Source organism: Vanacampus margaritifer, chromosome 5 (genome assembly GCF_051991255.1).
Source record: "Vanacampus margaritifer isolate UIUO_Vmar chromosome 5, RoL_Vmar_1.0, whole genome shotgun sequence".
NCBI lineage: Eukaryota > Metazoa > Chordata > Actinopteri > Syngnathiformes > Syngnathidae > Vanacampus > Vanacampus margaritifer.
In genome coordinates this window covers 14612785-14635490 of record NC_135436.1, presented here as the reverse complement: position 1 = coordinate 14635490, position 22706 = coordinate 14612785, and the positions used below count along the sequence as shown (strand labels likewise).

Below are 22706 nucleotides of genomic sequence, written 5' to 3'. Positions count from 1 at the left end.
GCCAGACAAAACAATGAAATAAAATGGGAAATGGAACAGATGTGTTGTTTTCAAGCAAGATTTTATGTAAAGACAATATGCAGCAGCAAAATGAAGACTTGCTCTATACATATTCCATATTGCTTTATATTCAGGGTCACAGAGAAGCTGGAGCCTATCTTGTCAGATTTAAAGTTAAAGGCGGGTCAGACCTTGTACTAATCACCTGTCAATCACGGGGCAATTGTGGATGCAGCAGTGTGTGGGAAATGATCCCATGTTTTGTGATTTGCTGCATACTTTTCACACATTTGACAGACAGAAGAGTAGACACTCACCAATGTTAATTGAAGAGATCTGCCAGTTTTTTTAAATTAATTTTTTTACAAATACTGTTGACTTATATAATACAAACATGCTCTGTTAGGTATACCCTAGTTGTAATTGGTATGGAAAAAAAATACTGAATGGAACACATTGTAATTGGTCATTTACATAACCCCTCCCTACAACCCGCCCACCAAGACATCAACCCTTCCATCCATTTCCCAGCACTTATCAAGTTAGGTGGAATTTACTCCAGCTGACTTGGTTACACCCTGGACAGGTTGCCACTCAATCACAGGGCACATGCACAAGCATCCATGGGCAATTTAAAGTCTTTAATCAACCTAACATACATGTTTTTAGAATGTGAACCTGGAGAAAACACATACAATGCCAATCGAATGTTCCACCATGCTTGTGTTTGTCTTCAAGGACATCATTGTGGAGCATTTTCATATTTTAGATCTGTCAAATATTTGTGCCCTCATTATCATTCACTGGCATGAGGGAGCGTGTCCAACCTTTTGGAATTCTAAAAACAGTGAAAGCTATCCTAAACTGTGATTGCACTTCTCATGAAATGAACAAATAGTAAAGAAATTAACCTTGTTGAGTTTCTTCCACAAGTTGAGAATTGGTGACAGTCCATTCGACCAGAGCTCCCTGTCAAACTTTGACCCTGTTGCGACTGAGCGGCTCATGACACGAAGTTGGGAAATCACCTGTGAACCAATCACAAACATGTTATTGGTTGTTATACTTAATGTCTGTAGTTTGCTAATTTCCTCATATAAAGACTCTTATACAGCACACACCCACTATTTGAAAATGGGCAAGTTTTCACCCATTTATTTGGTTAAAACAATTACTAGAAAATACAAGGAAATAAAAAGACAGTCTTAGGTTCAGAGGAAGAAAATGGCCAAACTCCAAACACAACTCATAAGAGATCCTTCCACAGCCCATCAAACACGCTTCGCTTTAGGCCTAGAGAGGACGGTATTGTGCTTTCACATAGAATCAAGACGTGTGTTAATGCGAAGGTGTATGTGAGGAAGACAAGTGTTGGTGATGAATGGCTTCCATTAGGTCCAGGCAAACTCCTTAAACCACCTGCTTTATCTTCTTTGCTCGGGTGATTAAGTGTGTGTCTGTGTGCGTTTCATACTGATTGTGTATGCACGCATACGTGTTTGTACTGAGTCCTTCATTTGTCCCCAAAATGTTGAATCTCCTTCCTGCCACAAATCGTAAAAGCACCTCACATAATAACCCAAACACTGAAATCCCTCTCAAATGTCTAGTTCCACTATTGACAAACTAACCACGGTAACTGCCATCAAATTTGCATGCTATCTTGTCGTTCCGCCATATCCAAAACCAATAGATTAGTCCGTGACATTCTTGACAACGCTATGTTAACACTAAGACCCAGTGGCCACGGCAGTCCAATTCTAAATGGAGTGTGCCATAAGAAACGTGGACATTGGGCAGATTTGTAGTTGTAGAAGTTTGTGGCCCAGCAAAGATGAACCGAACTCTGCCTCCCTGGCCTGGCTCCATGTATATTGCCGTTGCCGCCCAATAATTGTTTTCATATCTATTTTCTGTCAACAGCTAATTCACTAATCCATCACATCGTTATTCATATTCACACTCGTGTGTAACAGATAGCACTCGCTCATTCAATTTAAGGCATCATGTCCTGTCACGTTTGCCCATCCCGCCTCCTTGTGTTATGTCACAACAACACTGTGTCGTCCATGAAGATTTAAAACGGGGCTGCCGCAAAGTGTAAACATAGCATAGCCAATTTTTAGCTTGTGTTATATTTTTTAGAAAGCAAAGATAAACACAGATTTTTCAAGCTTAAGCCTTTGATCCACGTTACTGGTGAACGTTACATTTGTCACAGTTGCATTAAAGTGACTGTGGAGACTTTTTATTATCAATCATGGTTACAGATATAAACCAACACAGTGACAACTTAACTCATTAACTGCCATTGACGGCTATAGACGTCAAAAATTCATTTGAACATTTTTCCCACTTTTGTTAACAAGAGTATGAAAACCTAGAAAAAAATGTATTGTACATTTAGAACAGATAGAAAATTTGTGATTAATCGTGAGTTAAGTATTGAAGTCATGCGATTAATTACAATTAAAAAAAATTAATCACCTGATGGCCCTAATTTTTAATAATCTTTTCTTTTTTTTTCAACACCAAAAATGATTATTAATTTTTTTTTAGGTTTTCATACTCTTGTTAACAAAAGTGGGAAAAAATGTTCAACTAATAGAAATAGTTCACATGAATTTTTGACGTCTACAGCCGTCAATGGCAGTGAATGAGTTAAGATTGACTGATGCTGACACAACACACATTTTGAAAGATTGAATTACTCCTGTAAAAGTTTTGTGCCAGTGCAAGAGGGCTTTCAGCTCCCAAAAAAGATAAATACAACAGATGGCTGTTTGATAGGATTGTTTTGAAAATGCTGAAAGCTTTGTTGCTGTTTTGCTGTATTACTGCACTGCATCACTCCAAAAGGGACTATGTGTGGCCATGTGGGTGTTTGTTATGCACCTGGGAGCTGATAATTCTCTGGGAGGTTCTTTCTATGTTAGCAGGCAGACCAAAGAATGCAGGCTTGTCATCCTCTGGGAGATTCTCCACGACCCCACGGTAGTCCTGAGAGCACAAACACACACACTCACTTGTGTGTACAAGATTACAACAATAACCGTTCATATATACACACACACAATACAATAATACAACATGTTCACATTTCGCAAACAGAATAACTTGCTCTGTTATGTGGGAGAACAAACCACTTAATTAGAATTATCCTTAATTACAAGTATTGATTTCATAACTCTATTTATACGAATAATCTTGTACAAGGTTTGCAGAGCACGAGCTGGTATAGTCACAAATTGCAAGAATGTAGCATTTTTGAGCAAGCAAGATGTGAATTCAATAGTTTGTTATGTTGTTATGTAAGAGAGCAGATAGCAAACTATCTGTTTCTAAACTGTTCTTGGCCTAACTTACCATAAAATCCACTAACAATATGTAAAAAACAAGTTTAGCTCTCACATAAGCAGCTGTTACTTTCTTTGCAAAATGAAAATTCACAGCACAGATTTCCAAATTGACTTTCTTTTCTTACCATATGCCTATCCAATTTTTAAGTGTCTAAAACAAAATGCACTTTCAAAGACACCAAGAAGTGTGAGTCAGTGATATGCTTGGGTGGCCTCTAGCAGCAATCTCAATTTTTTTCTCTTTAAATATTTCTTACTTTGCCAATGCAGCAGATTTCATTGAGGATACAGATACACTTAATTGTAGGCATTTGCTTACAGAAGCAAAGATGGAAGTGCACCTTTTTATTCATCTCTTTTGCCAGATTTAATTTTGGACTGCTTCAAGGGATGTTACATAACAGGACCTCCAACTGTAAATTCAAAATGTATTCATTTGTTGTGTAATCCCCGCTACCTACCAAAATGGAGCAAGAATTTGGGAGGCTAATCTGAGATGGAAGAAAGCGTGCTCCTTTGCTCTTTCCCTGTCCGGCTGAGAGGGAGGAGAAGAGTCGTGCAGAGAAGAACTGCTCCAGGTACGAGCGCAAGATGCGGAGGTCAGATGGGTTGTCAATGCGTCCGCCATAGATGGCACTTTCCAACAGGCCATGGACAAACTCCCACTGAAAAGGTTTACCACCTGAACGAAAACAGAACACATAGAAAAACACCTGAAGTGCAGACAGAATGAAAGAGTACAAGAATTTACAGTGACCCTCATTCGATCAGAGGTTTAAGAGGGCCTCGTACCTTCAAAAAGCCTGTCGATTATTTCAAAGCCAGCACGCAGGTCTGATAACGAAAACTCATAGAACTTAGTCCATCCCTAAAAAAATAGGAGGTTCAATATTACATACAGTTTCAAATGACATATTAATGTGTAAAATTGCTTCCTTTTGTTTATTCCAGGGCTGTTTTTCATAAAATAAAATGGTTAAATGTGAAAATCTTTATTAGCTAGGAAGAGACTTTTGTATGTCATCTGGGTGTCGCTGGGGAAGATCTTCTGGCATGTGGACATGCATGGTCGACATAGGATTACGCAATTTTTGTCTGACATGACCGAGTGCGAACACAACATGAGTTTTCCAAGCTGATCCACCACAGACAGCTCAAGACAAAGACAGTCCTTATTTTGAAATAAAATTACAACATATTGTTCTTAACTTTCTATGGGCACTTCGACTTCCTCCCTCATTCTAAAAATATGCATGCTAGGTAAACAAAGACTCTAAATTGTCCATAAGTGTGAGGGTGGATGATAGTTTCTCGATATCATATGTGTCCTGCCCTGTAGAATGACTGGCAAGATAAGCTCCAGCTGACCCATGACCCCAAACAGGATTGGTGGGAGAAAACAGATTGATTGATGGTGCTTTATAGAATTACCTTGCAAGTAAACTTAACTTAACATTAGCAGTTAAGTCACCATTTTTCCCCCACACTTAGTCAACAGTGACTCAACTCATAGAAGGTCAAGGCAATAACAAAGAATACTCAGCAAGGGAAAAGTCTCGCAGTGAGCGTCCAAATAGCTGCACATGCACCAAATACGCCAGGCAATCTAATGTAAAACAATTGTTGTAGAAATACTTGTATAAATACAACCTACATCATCCCATCGCATTTAGACGACAATATAAAGAGAGGAATTAAATCAGGAATGACCAAACATGTATCGACAGTCCCCTGCAAGATCAATAGGAAGACCTAATTACCATTTTGTGTCCAAGTAAAGAACCCAGCTTTGTTTTAACGCTACTATAATTTTGTTTTACTATGTCAGTCAATATTGTACACAGTGTGCTTGCGCACATGCGCACGTGTGTGTGTACGTGTAGGAGTGTGCGTAGGTGTATGTAAGTGTGTATGTGTGACCTGAGGTATGTAGTTACGTCTCTCTTGGCAGACAGCATGGAACCAGGCTAGACAGAAGAGGGACTGGGCCCGGGCCAGTATCCCACCTAAATAAAACAATTAACATCAGCATAAATGTCATATTAAAGTGGAAGTCAACCTAAATATTTTCTTTACAATAATATGTTCTATACATTCGTCTAAACAATGTGGAATGTGAGTTAAGCAACAAAATCCACCCGTTTTTATCCATCTCAGGAGGAGACCATTTTGCCACTTGCCTGTCGACTTAAAATGACATCACAGTTGCTAGGTCTCAGGTAACAACCAATCACGGCTCACCTTAGATGGCACCCTGAGATGGATACAAACGGTATAATTTTGCTGTTGATCTCATATTCCACGGACACAATATTAATCAAAATCCCGTGTTTAGACTTGAAGGAGAACATACAACATATTCTTGTAAAAAACATTTTTGGGTTGACTTTCCCTTTAACTCATTCACTCCCAGCCATTTTCACTGAAGCAACCTCCTTTGCTCCCTTTGATTTACTGGATATTGACTGATCCTGCAAGGTCCACAGAATAATCAGTTGCTATAAAAACACCAAACCTACTACAAGAATTTTCATCAGGAAAAAAGCATGTTAGTGTCTATTAGAATATATATATATATATATATATATATATATATATATATATATATATATATATATATATATATATATATATATATATACTGGCAAAGAGTTTGTTGCAACATGGCTGATCTCTTATACTCTGCTGCCACCCGCTGGCCGTTTTTTTAGTAATAACTAGTATTGCTTTAAGCAACCTCTTCATGTCAGAAACTGTATCAAAGTCTTCTGCATGCTCTTGCATAAAAAACAAAAAAACAAAAATATATAAACAAATTTTTGGGAGTGAAGGACAAAGTATTAAAAAAACATTTATGTTTTGGAGGTTTGAATGAGTTAATAACCTATTAATTGAGTTCATCGTAATTATAAAATACCCTAGCAGATTTAAACAAGAAATGTTATAAAAAGAGAAGAGGGAAGACCTTTACTGATCTGTTCCGGTGTCCAGGATTCATAGGTCCTCAACAAGTTCCTCTTCAACCCAGGAGGATCCTAGACACAGGTATCGGTAAGGAATTCAGACCACAAGATTGTGAGAACATGTTTACTGAGGTCAAGCAAAATTGCATGTGTTTAAAACCTGTGTGCATCTATGCAAATATGAAGGCAATACATGTTTGTTTTTTATGTATATATCAAGTCCAATTAATACAAAGAGGAATAAAAAAGAAATCAGAAATACATGGTAGTAGACTAGATTACGACGATGTATCCCACTGGCCATCTACATTTTCAAACGCCAAATACACAAAGTTAGACTGCAGTTGTGTCGGTAAGTTACACTTTCATTAATACTTTCAAACTTGTGTCATAAATGTGCCGACAACTTAAGGAGAAAGCATCTTTGGGCTATGTTGAGAAATCTAGTGCTACTTTAAATACAACATGAACAAGTTCTAAATAAAACAAAAAAATGTGAACAAAATAAAATAAAACACCCGGCAGCGCACACATTTAGCTGATCCCATTAAAGCTGAAATAAACAATTGGGTGTCTTGCTGAAGCACCAAAACAATTTATTCTCATAAAAACACACTTGCGCTTTTGAGTTGATGAGGTATTTAAAGTGTGTTTCCTCCTGTCAGTCTGTGGACTAAGCGAGAAAGAAGGAGAGGCAACAACAGAGGAATAGGTCGGTTATGCTGCATGCATGGTTGCGAAAGCAGCTTTCCCCTTGAGTAGCACTCTCATCAGAAATGCACCATGTGATAAAGTATGCCTCTGCATCTCGGGCCAACATGCTGCATATTCAGCTAACGTGCTATATGTACAGCATGACCTTTTAAAAAATATGGTTTCACAATCATCAAATTATAACCCTTGATTTACACAAGGAATCAACCAGACATTAAGTTAAACATATTCAACATCCAATTGAACCCAAAAGTAATACAGGCATTATATAGAATGTGCTTATGTGTACCTCATAAGTGATCTTGAGGCTGGATTGCAGCAGTATGGGAGGAAATCTGGGATGAACCTCTGATGTCAACCAGAGACGGAAGCCTTCTTTGGGACGAAGCACATTTAGCTCCTATGAAATGAGGGTGATACCCATTTAGAAATATCGTGCGTATGCTTGTTTTCTTTGACTATGAATTTCCTATCCAGTACGGTGGCATAACCCCTGTGTGAAGTCATATGGCACATATAAACAAACATCAGTCACACTCCCATTCACACCATATTGCACATATTCTTCGGACCTTTTTCTTTTTTGTTTGACATAATATGAAGCAACGACCACCTGCAGCCAATTATGGCAAACTGGGGCGTATCATAACGAAACATTTCAGTCGGGTATGTGTCTTGACCTCCACCAAAACCCTGAGACTGATTCACAAAACCCCTGGGGGTTCACACAAACCCAGGTATAGAACAACCGTCAATGAAAAAAAAATAAATAAATAATAGTAATGAATATTCAACATGAGTCCGGGCTTCGGCCTTCCTGGGTGGAGTTTGCATGTTCTCCCCGTGCTTGCGTGGGTTTTCACCGGGTACTCCGGTTTCCTCCCACATTCCAAAAACATGCATGGCAGGTTAATTGAACACTCCAAATTGTCCCTAGGTGTGAATGTGAGTGTGGTTGTTCGTCTCTGTGTGCCCTGCGATTGGCTGGCAACCAGTTCAGGGTGTACCCCGCCTACTGCCCGAAGCCAGCTGGGATAGGCTCCAGCACCCCCGCGACCCTAGTGAGGAAAAAGCGGCCAAGAAAATGGATGGATGGATGGATGGAATATTCAACATGTTCTCATCAATTCTCATCCAGTTATCATGGTCGATATTTCTCTTTCATGCACAGAATTCGTTTCAATCAATATGTTTCTGTCTCATTTGTAATTCCTAATTCGTTCACATTAAATCACAGCAAACAGGGGAACTGACATCCCTTTAAGAAAGTGTCTATGTATATGAGAGACAGCTACATGGATTAATAGATAGAATTAATTGGTTAGATGGAATTTCCTTTTTGTCTTTGCACCTCGCTCGCGCTTTGGAGGCTCTGTTCATCTGTGTCCATTTTCTTCCTTTCACAACCACCATTTTGTTCATTCATCATTCTTTCATCTTAACTTCCCTTTTCACACTGCCCCAGTCATTCCCTCGTCACGGCACTTTTTCATTTCAAGCTTGACTGCCAAGACCTCATCAGTTGATGGGTACGAGTGAAACAAAGAAAGAAAGCGATGAAGAGGAACAGAGGGAGGGGTTAAGGTTCACAGGCTATGTGTTACTGTTAGAAAATAGCTTCAGATGATATCCAGGATGTAAAACACAAGTGAGGGAAATACAAGAAAAAAGCCTTATTTCGTACTGTGAGCGCCACCGTCGGACTGAGGGACACACACACATACACACACACACACATTGCTGTCCCAATAGCTGTGCCTCCTAGTGAGTGTTGACCTGCCACACACATTACCAAACATAACCCAAGGAAAGGTACAATGACATAAATAAAACAAAAAACAAACCTACATACAAAAAAGTAAACAGTGGTAAATAAATGTGGTATAACAACAGGTGACTCAGAGGTTGACAAAAACAGAGTTCTTACTTTTTCTAGGAGAGGTAACCATGCTGTGACGAGATGAAGGTTTTTCAAGCAAAGCCACTCTCCGTTCCGGGAACATTCTCTGAGTGTGGCCAAGGCCACGTCAGCCTGTCCCTGACCCATCGAGATCTGGGCAGACAGAGAGCCACACTCAGGCAAGGCACCAAACAAAGGAAATGGAATGGAAAATCCAATTCTGTCTTGGCATTCGAGGTTAGTGGATACATAATGTGATTGCACCATTGAATTTTTCTCTTCAAATTGTGAAAGCATGTAATTGTGAAAGTAGATTACATTGCAAATTTCAATCCAATCAAATATGTAGATAGCTGTCATGAGTAGAAGTTCTACAAATGAACTCATTTGCATATAAAGTTGCTTGCAATTACAGTTTTGTCAAAACTCCAGCTAGGTCCCACCAGAACTCAATATTAACTTCCAGAGTAAATGCGCAATCTGAATTTTAATTTCTATTGTTTACCTCATGATACTGGTCCCGACCCACAGTGTCTGTGGCAAGTTCGACAAGCTCCTGGGAGGGGTCGGCCCCCGGCGAGGTGATGATCAGTACTGGTTCCCACTCCAATGTCTCAGCATAAAGACGTCGCAAGTTGAGAGGAGGAGGCGAAAGCTCCTTCATACCTGGAGACAAAATGAGAAACAGCAAAAAAAAAACAAGTGTGAGTTTTGTGTGGATTTTTTTTTAAGTGATACAAGGGTACTGTTGTGTTATGGGGTTCACTGAGATGCAATAAAAGAATGTACGAAAAACAAACAAAGCATAACAATTCATGATACAAACATAACTAAGGAGCAGTGCCTGCAGAATAATGTGAACTTCTGATTCAGTGGCGGTTAACTTCCCAGAAGGTGGAGGTGTGTCATCAATGAGAAGGGAAGGGAGGGTGGTCCACATTGAAATTGAAGAAGAGGTGAGAGGGGAGATCAGGGGTGACACAATGATGGAGAATGGGAAAAAAAGGTAGAAGAAAAATTGGCCGGTGAGAGATATTGAGGGAGATAAGGAGGCTGATTCATTATCCAAACCACGAGAAATGTAGCAAGTCGAGAAGCAAATCTTGTACATACTGCATAATACCTTGTCAGCCACCAGTTGTTGAGGCCCTTTTTCAGTGTCTACGTGTGTGTGTGTGGTCTTGTTTTTGTTACATAGTGCGGCCAACATTCCGGGATTTCACAGAGTTGTGGGGCCCATCCATCCATGTGGGGCCATTTTGCTTGGCCCCACAAGTTTAGAGCTCTTTTTGAGGGTCAAGACTTGGTTTTAGAGTTTAGGTTTGAATTGGGTTATGGTTGAGGTTAGGGTAAGGAATAGGGGTAGGCAATCATTTTTGATGGTTGGGGTTAGGGGAAGGGGCTAGGAAATGCATTATGTCATTGAGATGGCCCCACAAAGATAGTAAAACAAACTTGTGTGTGTGTGCATGTGAGAGTTGTTTGACACTGAGCATGAGTCTCTAATCCTGCTGTAATTTATTGAAACATCAGATATTAGCTAATAGACGCACACATGCTGTGATACTGGAACATTTTCAAAATCTCGGCCAAATACTCACACACACATACACTGCACACACACGCATGCACAGCACACATTCAATCAAACAATGGCTTTAGAAAACGCCAGCGGATACCTTTTGGTGGCTGCTGCCAAATGCGATCTGCTCCACCCTCCCAAACACACACAGACACTCAAGGTCCTGGTAGAAAACATCTAAACCCACCTTAAGCTGATTCGCCTTGGCAACTTAATGAAAAACATCATCTGACCACATGACTTGGTGGTGTGTGTATTTACAGTGCATGCGTGTGCACACACATGCATATCACCACCTATGTTACCGGCAGTTAATCTGTATTCTTGTTGCAAACAAGCATCCAGGCGATGAATTACAACATCGACCTTGATTTTGGGAACATGCAGTAAGGCCAAAGAGGAACCTAGAGAAAGACTCATTGTTTCAAATACTAAAAAAAAATATGAATATGCATGAACAACCTAACATTAGGAGCATTAGGAGTTGCTTTTCCACATATCTTGACATCAATCCATCCCTTATTTATACTGCTTATCGCCATTAGGGTAGCAGGGGAAAGGAGCCTATCCCATGACTTTTGGCAAGAGGCGGGGTACACCTTAGATTGGTCGCCAGCCAATCGCAGGGCAAACATGGGACAAACAATTCACGCCAACTAATCTAGCATGCATGTTTTTGGAATGCGGGAAGAAAGTGGAGTGGCTAGAGAAAACCCGCACAATCACTAGAAGAACATGCTAAATCCACACAAGAAAGATGGAGCAGGAATCGCCAACCTCAGATCTGTGCTAAGCACATTAAAAGTAACTGTAATAGAATAGATTATTTGTACTGTATATGATCGCTGTCTAGTCTCATGAAAATTCAGGCTCAGAAATAAGATGACTCAGAGACATTTTTTAAAAATGATTTCCATATAAGTTTAGCGAGGCATGACTGTGTGCGAGCAGTGGCCAGCCCTAGACTGAAAGGATTGGGTGAGATTAGTTGTAAGAGGATTACAGACCATGCCTCATTAGCATACTGATTTACTGCCAAAGACACAAATACGCACACTGTTTCTCTGCCCTGCTCCTGTTTTGTTATCAGTGTATTTGCCTGCAACTTTAATGGTGAACTCACTTGATGTTCAACAAGTTTGGGGACTCGTTTCTGCAGCTGCAGCATTATGTACAGTTGCACACCTAATAAGATGCAATACAAGAGCTGAAGCAAACATTCGGCCTTCCATAGATACTTTTGATTGACACTGTCAAAGAGGTACTGATGCTTTTTCTTCTTCTTTTTTTTTATTGTGGTCTTGAGGTTTGCCCCTCTTATGTAAAAAATATTTTCTTTTTTCTTCAACCACAATAACACATTTATGTTGTCACTGGGTCTGACAATAAACATAAAATACCATTTTAAATAAGAACAAAAGAGACTTTGTCACACTCTCAAAATCAATGAACGTGTCAGCAGAATACGTTGAACAAACTTTCACAAATGGCATTAAGCATATTTATTATGAGAGAACATATAGTGAGTATGGGCTGTCAAACAAAAGGATGTACAAAAACTACGGATGGGCGAACACCCTTATCAGGTATCAGTATCGGGCCAATGCCTAGCCTTATGTCAGGGTATTGGTACTCCGATTCTGACCGCCCTCTTGTGGCCATTTTACAATCAGGAACTAGTAATTAGAAATAGGGGTGTCCCGATACTTCTGCTACGATACCGATATTGCAGCCTAGAGTACTGTCCAATAACGCAGTGTTTCTCAACCCTGGTCCAACACAGGTGATTCCAATGATCAGCTCATTAGCAAGCTCTGGAGAAGCCTGATAACAATCCTCACTTGTGTTGTTAAAGGGAGACATAGAAAACAGGCTGGATAGTGTTCCCAGAGGACCAGGGTTGGGTAACACTGCGATATCGATATTTATCCAATATCAGCAGGAATGATACATGCTTTTATTTATTTTTAGCAAGAAATGTTAGAGGAGACTTGATCAAGTGATCCTAAGAACAATTGTCAGCAACAGTAGGTATGAGAAAATATGACCCATTCATAACATAATTACATAAATTCAATCTCAAGAAGAGAACCAAAATATCTAAATATCAGAGATTTTGGATGTAGACCGATATAATGCAATACTTTTTTTGGGCTGATATCAGACCAATATCTGATATCAATATTGGACCAGGACACCTTTAGAAATTAGAATAGAAAATTGCCAGTTATTTCATGAAATTTTATGGAAAAATGCTATATTGGGATACACAGGTCTTTCTTTAAAATTAGCTGTCACTGTTTTTGTTGGGAAATGTTATGTATCAAACGTACTAATGCTATCGGTACTTGGTATCGGCATATGTGACTACTCAAGAGTTGAATACAGTACTTGTACTGGCATCAGTCTGTATTGATCATCACTAACAAAAACCCAAATGATTGATACATATACCAATAAATGACCACATAGACGATGGTGAGATTGACTCATAGAAGCACACAAATACAATAAAGAGAATCTGAAGTCATCTCCATTTTTTCAGGATTTGTTTCTGCAGAAGAGGAACCCCATTTAAAGCACATCTACATGTCTATTGGAAGCAACGTAGTCCTTATAGTCTATTTTTTCTTATTCTGTCTGTCTTTGTTGTCTCTTTTTTTTCTGGCGGCAAGGGTTTCTTTTATTATAGCAATACATTAGCTATGTATTTTATCACTGCAGGGATATTGATATTAAGAATACACTTCTTGACTTCATGAATGTTAACTGACAAACTTGCTATTGTGGTTGTTTAACTCCCCTTCATTTTTGCGATAGCTGTGAGACTGGTACGAAATTGTTTGTTTTTTGTAACGTCTTATCCTAATTCCTTGGAGACTTTTCTTGTGTGACTTTGCTATATTTGTGATAATACCAACACTGGTATAACTAAGATAAAGTACAGGAACCAAAAAATAGTCTGAAATTAAAACACTTACCCAATGCCTGTGAGGCAAATGCTATCATGGCACTCTGAAGTCGATCTGGTCTGACTGCCTGAACCAATAACAGCTACAGGGAAGATGAAAGAAGGGTAAAAAGATGAGAAGATATGAAAACAGTTTGGTTGTCAGGCTGTTAAAAAGTTTTTAGTTTTTTTTTTAGTTTAAAAAAAGTCATGTTTTACCATTGATGCCTCTGAATGGTTTTATCAGAGTATGGACTTCATTTACTTAGTGCTGAACTGTATGTTTACGGTTACAGATTGGCAATAGGTGTAAAAGTGGTGGAGGTCACCCACACAATAAAGTATTTATAAGTACTTTTTTGCACTTCAGAACAGCTTTGATGGATTTCACCGTCAGAACATTGCAAAGTAAATATGACGTTTGAAGTGATAGAATTTGATGTATTAATGGAAGAGGCAAACAAACATATTACTGAAATATCGGAATACTGATTGCTCTGATAATTTTGGGAGAAACCAGCAACCATATAAAAGCCATGTTTTGTTTGATTTAACCACAGTGCACAACTCGAATGTGTGGCAATTGGATGCATCTGCCCAGCCTGTACAACATTATGTTTAAAACAGTACACCAGGAAAACTGTTCTGAAACAAGTACAGTTTGTTACAGAGCACTAAAGTTATCCAGCTAGTGTGCCATTAATACTGTCTGGTGTGCCGTGTGGGAAATGGTCCAATTCTACCTAAATGGTAACAACAAATTAATTATTATCCGCAAATAGTGTGTTGCTGTCAAGTAAAGCCTGGTTTATACTTCTGCGTTTGCTCTTGTGTTAATGACCGGTATACATCACGCGTGCGCCCTAGCTCGTGGCTGGGTACGACTCCAATTCTTGTACGCCGTAGATGGCGGGTTGTAACATCGCTCTTGATTGGTCCGGTTGATGGCGTACTTAAGCTTTTTTTCCCACTCTGCCCCGCCCCAAACCCAAAAACTGGCCATAAAATGTACAGGAATCTCCACTCTGTGGCAAATCACACTTAGGAGGCGATGGAGTCTAGGTCTGTCAGTAGCACCGAACGAATTAAGGTGAGAATTGGTGCTCAGTTTCCTGACGTAAATCAATCGTTAAACATGTCTATAGAATTATAAACTGAAGATATATCTCCATACACTCTCAATTGAAAGTGTACAAAAGTATGTTTTTTAGAGAGATCAAGTGGAAGAGGATAATTTTGAGTAGTAGTTATATAGCAATGACGTTGGCCACGATAGAATTAAGCACTGTATGTTTCTTAGCATTGGCAAGTTATTTATAAAGTTTGATTATAATGTACATAATGCACATGTAAGAATATTTGCACTTGTGATTTTAAGAAATTATTTGTGCTTTTCAAAGTTATGTGAACTTGTTGTTCAATGATATACAATAGATGAAAATTAAACGCTATAGCCATTTTAGTTTATTTTTAATTTTTTTACATTTTCTATGGATGGTGTGCCTCGAGATTTTTTCAAGGAAAAAAAGTGTGCCGTGGCTCGAAAATGTTTGAGAAACACTGGATTAGATGATACTGTAAATCGCAGGTCACGGGTGACCTGGAGCCTATCACAGCTGACTTTGGATGACAGGAAGGTACACCCTAGATTGGTTGCTAGTCAATCACACAGCATTTATGATTGACAACCATTTATAGTCAAAGTGATGGACAATTAATTTCATGCAATTTTAAGGAAAAATCCTCTATTGGAACAGAGATAAAACGGTAGAAGGCCATGCACAAAAATGTGTATAGACTTCTGGTTTCTATTGTTACATTAGTAATATGGATTTAAAACATTTTATCAGAGTGAAATTTGACCTGCTGGAAGGGAGTAATTTTCTTGGCAATGCTGGATGGAATTTCTTGTTCGCAGCGTGAGCTCCGTGCGAAGGACAGCCAAAGGTCTGAGTCACTCAAACACAAGGACTGATAGAGGGCTGTGAATGTAGCCTGAGAAGCAAGGACAGCAGATGTTAACTAAGACCAAAGAAAAATTACTGTGAAATTGAGAATTGCATTGTAGTACAATACTTGGAAGAAAGATGACAAATACAGTTTAAATTATTACAATCTTTCACATATTTGCAGATATATACTACTGTATATTACAATATTAGTGATTTGTTCCATTAATAAGAAGTATGAAAGATAGTCTTGAAGTTGTCTAGTAAATCTGTTTCAGTGTTTACCTTGTAAACTGCCACTGATCTGTGTCTCTCCTGATCGATCCAAGATGGGAACTCCTGACACAGTGGAGGGGGAGTGATGGAGGGAAGGGTGATTTTAAAGCAAAAGACTGCAGTATGTTCTACTTAAAGAGAGAAAAAAATTACCTCTTGTTTGAACATTTCCCCGACAATGGAGCCAATGAAGACGTTCCATTCCTATAAGAAAATTATTATTGCAACTGACATTTGGTAAATAAGTTGTGTTCAAATAGGCCAGAAGCTCTTATAGTGAGGGTTTCTGAAATTATATGCTTCATAAAATACACTGATAAGCATACTCACGTTTTCCTGGAATAATTCGGGGTATATGCCCTTGGTAAAGTGAATCGCAAACATTAACTGGTCAGCCTGTAGGATACAAGAGAATGCAAGGAGAATACAAAACAATAAACACAATGTGTTATATGCCATACTGGATTAAAAAACAGTTGTTTGTGAGGTAAAAACATTTTTAAATGTAAAGAAACCAGTTGCTTGGGCATTATAGTAATAACAGCCATATTTGTACAATAATGCTCATTTAGTGTTTATAGTAAATAGTATTTTAACATAATATTCAACAAACATGAGTTCTATAGTTTCGTACTATACTCAAATGCAAAAGCATACCATCTAACTATAACTGCACTATTTGATATACAGTATCTTGAAGCTCAGCGAACTGAATCATTTGCGTTCATGGTTAAGTTCAACAAAGAAGGGGAAATTAACCATCTTGAAAATAGGAAGTCTCTCTGCTGTTTTTAAACACACTGTGTTGTACCACTGTTTGGAAACATGCGAGACTTTAGTCAACAGATGTGCTCAGCAAGCAAAAGCTTGACTGTTGATATTCTATAAAGTCACATAACCGCGTAGCACTCAAACAGAAATTACATTATTCTCTATATGAGCTTTGAAATATAAAAAGCCTTAGTCAAATTTGGACATTTGACTGCTGTGTTGATTGGAAAACTTAATTAAATAACTGTACAAAAGCATGCATTTATTGGATTGTTGGATTGCTTCAGCATCTGTTTGACATGCATTATGCCTTTCCTCTATGTTTATGAATTACTCACTGCGGAGTTCAGCACTGTTCCGCCTCTCAACATTACACATTCTCAGATTTTTGTGAAAGCAGGCTGATTATATTTGTGTTGAATCAAAATAAGACATTTGCAAGTTACGGGCCAAACCGGCAATTGAATCATAATCACTTTGTTTGCATATCTCATTATCAAATTGAAATCATGTCCGTTTTTTTAATGAAGGGATGTAAATTAAGAAAGGTGATTTTTTTTTTTAAATTCATTGATTACCTTGAAAAGTGAGCGACAGACATACTCATACACCATATTCTTCAAGCTTGCTTCCAATGCAGTGATCCTGGCTTCAGTATCTGCAGCTTCCTACAGCATATAGAAATACATGTGAATATGACGACACATAAAAAGAAGACTCGGGGCTTTAAATCCGTACACAGCACTGGTGCACTCGAGCATACAAACTAGCGCATCTTGATTTTAGTGCTGGTGCAAGCCTTGTTTAGTATGTGGGAATTTGACAGATGACTCTGCGCCATGCTGGGCATTTCGTCATTCTGAGGGCGGAGATACACCCCAGGCTCATCTGACAATTTGGTGGCTGAAAGTAGACTACGCTTTACGTCTGCTGGAAAGAGGAAGGAAGTGTAACACGATTTTGGTGAATGTGATTGAGGTGCAGACAAATTCTGCAATCCGTTGACACGTGTGGTGGATGTCATTGTATTTTGTTGACAAATATGACAATGGTGTGCATCAAAACCTCTGGTTCATTCAAATTAAGTCATTGATTGCATTTTTATTATCATCATGTTTATCATGTTTTTTAAAAGAGAATTAAGGCAGTGCTGTAAAATAATGGTGGCCACACAAAAGATTGACACACATTGGGCATTTTCACTAAAGGGTGTACTCACTTTTATTGCTAGGGCTGTATTTTGAGTTATATTTTGAAGGAACAATAAATTTACACTGTTAGATAAGCTGTACGCTGACTACTTTACATTGTGTCAAAGTGTCATTTCATCAGTGTTTCCTATGAAAAGATATAATTCGACATCTGCAGAATTGTGAGGGGTGGACTCGCTTTTGTGAGATACTGTACGTGTGTGTGCGTGTATGCGTGCCTGTGTTTGAATAACCAACCACAAGTGCTTGATTTAAGAAAAAAAATGATATTTTGAAGGGAAGTGATGTGAACGACTGGGTCACCTTCTTGGCCTGAAGAGCTCTTTGGAAGAGGCGTAGAAATGCAGCAAGGCTGAAGCGGTACATGTTGTCGATCTTGGAAAGGTCTGTGATGACAAAATACATCTTGCTTGCACTCTCCGCAAGAGGCAAGTAGGCATCCCGTTCCTGAAATTCAAACAAAAATACATGTGAATGAAAAGGTGAATTTTTAAAGTAGTCAAACTGAATTTAGATGCAGAAATGGTATAGTGGCACACAGGAAGGAAAACCAGAAGCATTTCTTGTTGTGATGACTTTCTAAGTCAATTTACTAGTACGGTAAAAAAAACTATATATATTATATATATATCAATTGTGATCAGTGTTACATACATTATTTATAAAATAATTAAAAAAAAAACATTCTACATATAGTTTATACTATATCTCATGTTCTATCAAATATGCTACTATAGCACAGAGAAATTCTTATATCGACCCATTACACAATTGGATTGTGGCTACGAAACAGCATGAGCCCCAGAGACATGACATCCAACTTGAGAAAATGTGCAGGTGATGGTAGGATAGAGATGCTCCCCAAGAACAGCTAAAGATTGCTCCTCTATTCCCACCGTAGCCCAAAGGCCAGACATAATGAGCAAAGATGAATAGTGTTTAATAATCAGAGAGCACTTGCACGCATGAAAAGGAGTCCAGGGAGCAAACAATTGGCCCCATTTCTCAGAGACATTTTAGAGTAACACTTGCAACTACCAATCTTCTGCATACGTAGCTGCCTGAGGGTTGCCTGAAAATCGTCAAAGTCTACTTTTGAACAAGGTTCCAGCTAAGCACTTAGACACAGGGAGGCCTGGCCTTGATGGTGGGGGCTGATAAGAATGTTGCCCATGAGACAAATTTTTCACTACATGTGAATACCTGGTCCAGCGATGCTTGCAGACGGTGTGATTCCAGTAGTGACTCTTGGATGAGAGCACTGCTTGCTTTGGCCTGGTTCAGACTGTCTATCAGCTCCCGATTCTCCAAAATATTCCCCTGTGATGTAGCCAGGGTCTGATACGGGAGGGGTGGACAGAGCAACAAGATCTGTTATAGTAAGTGCTGACGTCTTGTAAGAGTCTCATAACAGATTTATCAAACCATTCGCAAAACATATTTTCTAAATCTGACAGAAAATAAAATGCATTCACAAAAACAGTCAGATAAAACAAATGGGAAAGCAGTGAAGCATGGAAATGTTAAACTAACCTTAATAAATCTCAAGACTGATTTCTTGTATCATTGATGGCCTGTGTGTGTTTCTCTTACACAGAAAGTATCCCAGCATCTTTGTATGCAAATGTTTTTGACTGAGAAAGTATTGACGTAAGCCTAATTTAGACAACCGCTACCTGTTTGTCATAGCATCTTTATATAATTATTACCGCATTTGCAGGGAGTCAATTAACCTTTTGTTTTTACACTAGATACTGCCAATCTGTCAAAAAAAATATTTTAAAAATTGTATATAATGAAAATATAAAGACTAGGCTATTTCCTCTGATGGCTATTGATTGATTGATTGACCTAGTTGTGGACGTCAACAGGACCAGTCAACCTATTATCATCACGGGTGATGAGAGTGACGTGCATCATTATAAGTACTTGGGAGCACACTTGAAAAGTGGACTGGATTGGTGCACAAACATGGATTGTTTACAAGAAAGGAAAGAACGGCAAAATCTTGGACAATCATTCACATAGACAGACACTCTGTAGCAAAGGAGCTCTGTCTCAAAGAGACATATTCAGCTACGCTGTCAGGAACAACACTTCAGATCCTTCTTAATACCGTTCAGTATTCACTTCAAGAGAAGACATGGAAGATGAAGAAGTAGTCGTCATAGCAACTAATGTGTGAAGCAAGTTTGCTAGCACCACTACCATGCGGCCAAAACAAAAGAATGTACTATTTACAGCAGCAAATGGCTGACCGACCAGGATTCTACCTTTTGCCACAATGTAACGCAGGATTTTTTTTAAACTAAAAAGAAAAAAAATCCGTAAACAGTGGTGGAAGTTCTGTCCATGTTCGCTGCCGTCAACACGGAATGTGTTGGGAAATTCACACTGAGAGAGTGTGCTTCTTTAGAGAGGCAGAACACGCTCTCTACCCATTAATTTCGGAACACAACCTATTTTATAAAGCGATCGTCAGCTCCTGCTTGAACTGTTTCCTGTCTTTGTACTGCCTGATGAATAAGGCTCCGGCACTCCTTTTTTGGGACACTCTGAATAACCGAACGGTACATTTGAACATTGTTCAGTCAATGTACTGTGCCAGGACTCCTGCTCGAGTTTCCCAATGGTCAGATAAAAGCAATGCATGCTCGGAGTGTATTGCCAAACACACCCACGGTTTGGGAACGGGAATTTGGAGGGTGAGTCCGAAGCTCTGCTGTTCTTAGTCTTGGTTTTTGTAAAATACATTCCTATCCCCCCCCCAAAAAAATAAAAAAATTATTATTTAGTTATTGGGTTCTTCTTACACTTTTTTTTTTTTTTTCTTATTGGTATGACTTTGCAGTCTGCAATGTGCAGTCGGAAGATATATAACGATTCCGCACTGCCTGCGAAAAAGATACTGCTGGACACTGTACAATAACACACACACTATACGACATGTGCAACAATCATTGTGTTTCTTTGTTAATGGTGTACCTCCAACAGTGAATCTTCTAAGAGTGCAAGCTGTATCTTCTTGTCTTCCTCTTGTTGAAGCAGTCTTGTTTTCTCCGTCTCTAATTCTGGCTTCTCATGTTGTATGGTCAAGGCAAGAAGCTATTCACAAACAAACAAACAAACAAACAAACATTTGTATTGTCATTAAATTGACACAAAAAATGCTTAGGTCGACAAAAGTAAAGTAGGACTTAGTGCTGGAAAGAAAGATTACCTGTCCTTGCAGGCCTGCCCGTGTGGTGGTAAAATTGACCTCCGTAACCACAGAAACGGCATCAGGGGGAATGAAGGGAGAAGGATTACGGGTCGCCAGGAAGAGTCGGAAGTCCTCATTGTAATCAATAACCTTGTCACCGATCTGTACAACGTATCTTGGGCCTGTGTGCATATGCGTGAGTAAAGAAAAAAAGGGATAATTTTTATTATTTATTACTACTATTAAGACTATGTTATTATATGGTCTTAAAAGTAACTCTCAAATACTGTAAGACCTTTATTTTTTAGCCACTGTACATAGACTTTTAATGCAACATGGCCTTTGTCTTTTCACTTCCTTCCTTCCATGGTCAACACTCTACCCCCCCACCCCCCCCCCCAGCTTCCCATTTCCAAAAATGTGGTTGAAGGAAGGTCGTTCCGAATTTTGCCCCACTGTGATAAAACTGCGTAGCTGCTTGACATAAAAACTGTCCCACACTATGTTTCAGCACCCATGACTTGTCAGCTAGGCTGAGTAGTCAAGGGGCCGGAAATGGTGGCTCTTCCATCATTTCCGGCCCCTTGAGTAAAATTCAAAGGTAAGCAAAGCTGCAATGTTATCATAAATTAGCGTTAACTAAAATTGTTATCAGCGTTAAATTATGATATCTAGCACATACTTAAATGTTGGGTAGAACTGCGGAGGCGGGGTATTTGTGCTTGGCAAAGTGTCTACTGCATGCACCACATGAACAGATTAGAATTCTAATTGACAAGTGAAGTAGATGTGAGTACTGTAAATATTCAGTTGAACAGATCCAAAAGATACACTGATCAAAATCCATAAATTTTGTATTCTGGAATTAATAAGCTTCGGCTTCATCCCGTTAGCCCTTTTTCTTTTCAGGTATAATTGTATGTAAAAAGTGACTGTTGTCTCTATGATTGTTCGAAAGGAAAAATGAACAAAAAAAACACACATTATTTATTTTCTAATGATAAAATAAGTCTGAATTTGTTTATTGATATTGGATTATTTTAAGGGCAAATGTGTTGCGTCTAAAGGAAATAATATTAAGAGAAATTATGTTACATGACAACCCAAAAATCATAATCAAATATGGTTTTGTGCATTGTGCAAGTGTACCTTGTGCGATGAGGTCTCTCCTCAACAGTGGATAGAGTACAGGTTCCACTCCATCCATTTCTTGAATGATGAGAGTTTTTCCAAATCTGACTGCCAGCTCCAGGGCTGTCATGAAGTTATTGTCCTTTGTAACAAACAAATATGTGTTATGAATATCAGAGGTGGAAAAAAAAAGTGTGAAACATCATAATAACTACTTGAGTTAAATATTTAAAGAAAAAACAGAATAGAAATCCACCATATGTATCTGTTTTGTTTTTAAAATAATAACATGCCAGGTAAACCCCGTTTTATACTACTCTAGTTATGTAGGTGAAATATAATTAATGCACATTATTAAGTGTTTGCCTACTATTTGTATGTATCATTGATAGTTCATGACCTTTAAGCCGTATTTACCTGTTGGTTGATAACCTCAAGTCGGTTTTGTTTGAGATGTGTGCAGAGCCACTCTGTTGCTCGGGAGGAAGGGTCGATGAGAAAAGGACATGCAACACTCTAAGAAAAAGAGAAAAAAGACACCAAGTGTTCAGTTATTATAGGATGTCTTGTACTCTATAGGGGTTGGATGTTCCTAAGCTTCATCAAGCATCATCATTGGCTTTTTACTTTTGATGGTTTATCTGCCTTATGACTACCAGCACGTACAAGATCATACAGATTGTGTGCATACATGTTCA

At 38.7% G+C, this 22706-nt stretch overlaps 1 protein-coding gene across 3 annotated transcripts in view; it reads right to left on the bottom strand.

Moving 5' to 3' along the window:
* Positions 1-22706, bottom strand: part of dync2h1 (dynein cytoplasmic 2 heavy chain 1) — an 80565-nt gene that overhangs the window by 10045 nt on the left and 47814 nt on the right. For all 3 annotated transcript variants that reach the window (XM_077565479.1, XM_077565481.1, XM_077565480.1), the window contains 21 exons: positions 22426-22524; positions 22027-22150; positions 20896-21059; positions 20661-20780; positions 18879-19013; positions 17979-18122; positions 17043-17132; positions 16024-16089; positions 15847-15897; positions 15703-15756; positions 15332-15463; positions 13500-13572; positions 9442-9602; positions 8964-9089; positions 7326-7436; positions 6325-6394; positions 5280-5365; positions 4152-4227; positions 3821-4041; positions 2896-3000; positions 912-1028 (listed from right to left, as the gene is read on the bottom strand). In XM_077565479.1, coding sequence (XP_077421605.1) covers positions 912-1028; positions 2896-3000; positions 3821-4041; positions 4152-4227; positions 5280-5365; positions 6325-6394; positions 7326-7436; positions 8964-9089; positions 9442-9602; positions 13500-13572; positions 15332-15463; positions 15703-15756; positions 15847-15897; positions 16024-16089; positions 17043-17132; positions 17979-18122; positions 18879-19013; positions 20661-20780; positions 20896-21059; positions 22027-22150; positions 22426-22524 — 2325 coding nt within the window. The remainder of the gene's footprint in view (positions 1-911; positions 1029-2895; positions 3001-3820; positions 4042-4151; positions 4228-5279; positions 5366-6324; positions 6395-7325; positions 7437-8963; positions 9090-9441; positions 9603-13499; positions 13573-15331; positions 15464-15702; positions 15757-15846; positions 15898-16023; positions 16090-17042; positions 17133-17978; positions 18123-18878; positions 19014-20660; positions 20781-20895; positions 21060-22026; positions 22151-22425; positions 22525-22706) is intronic.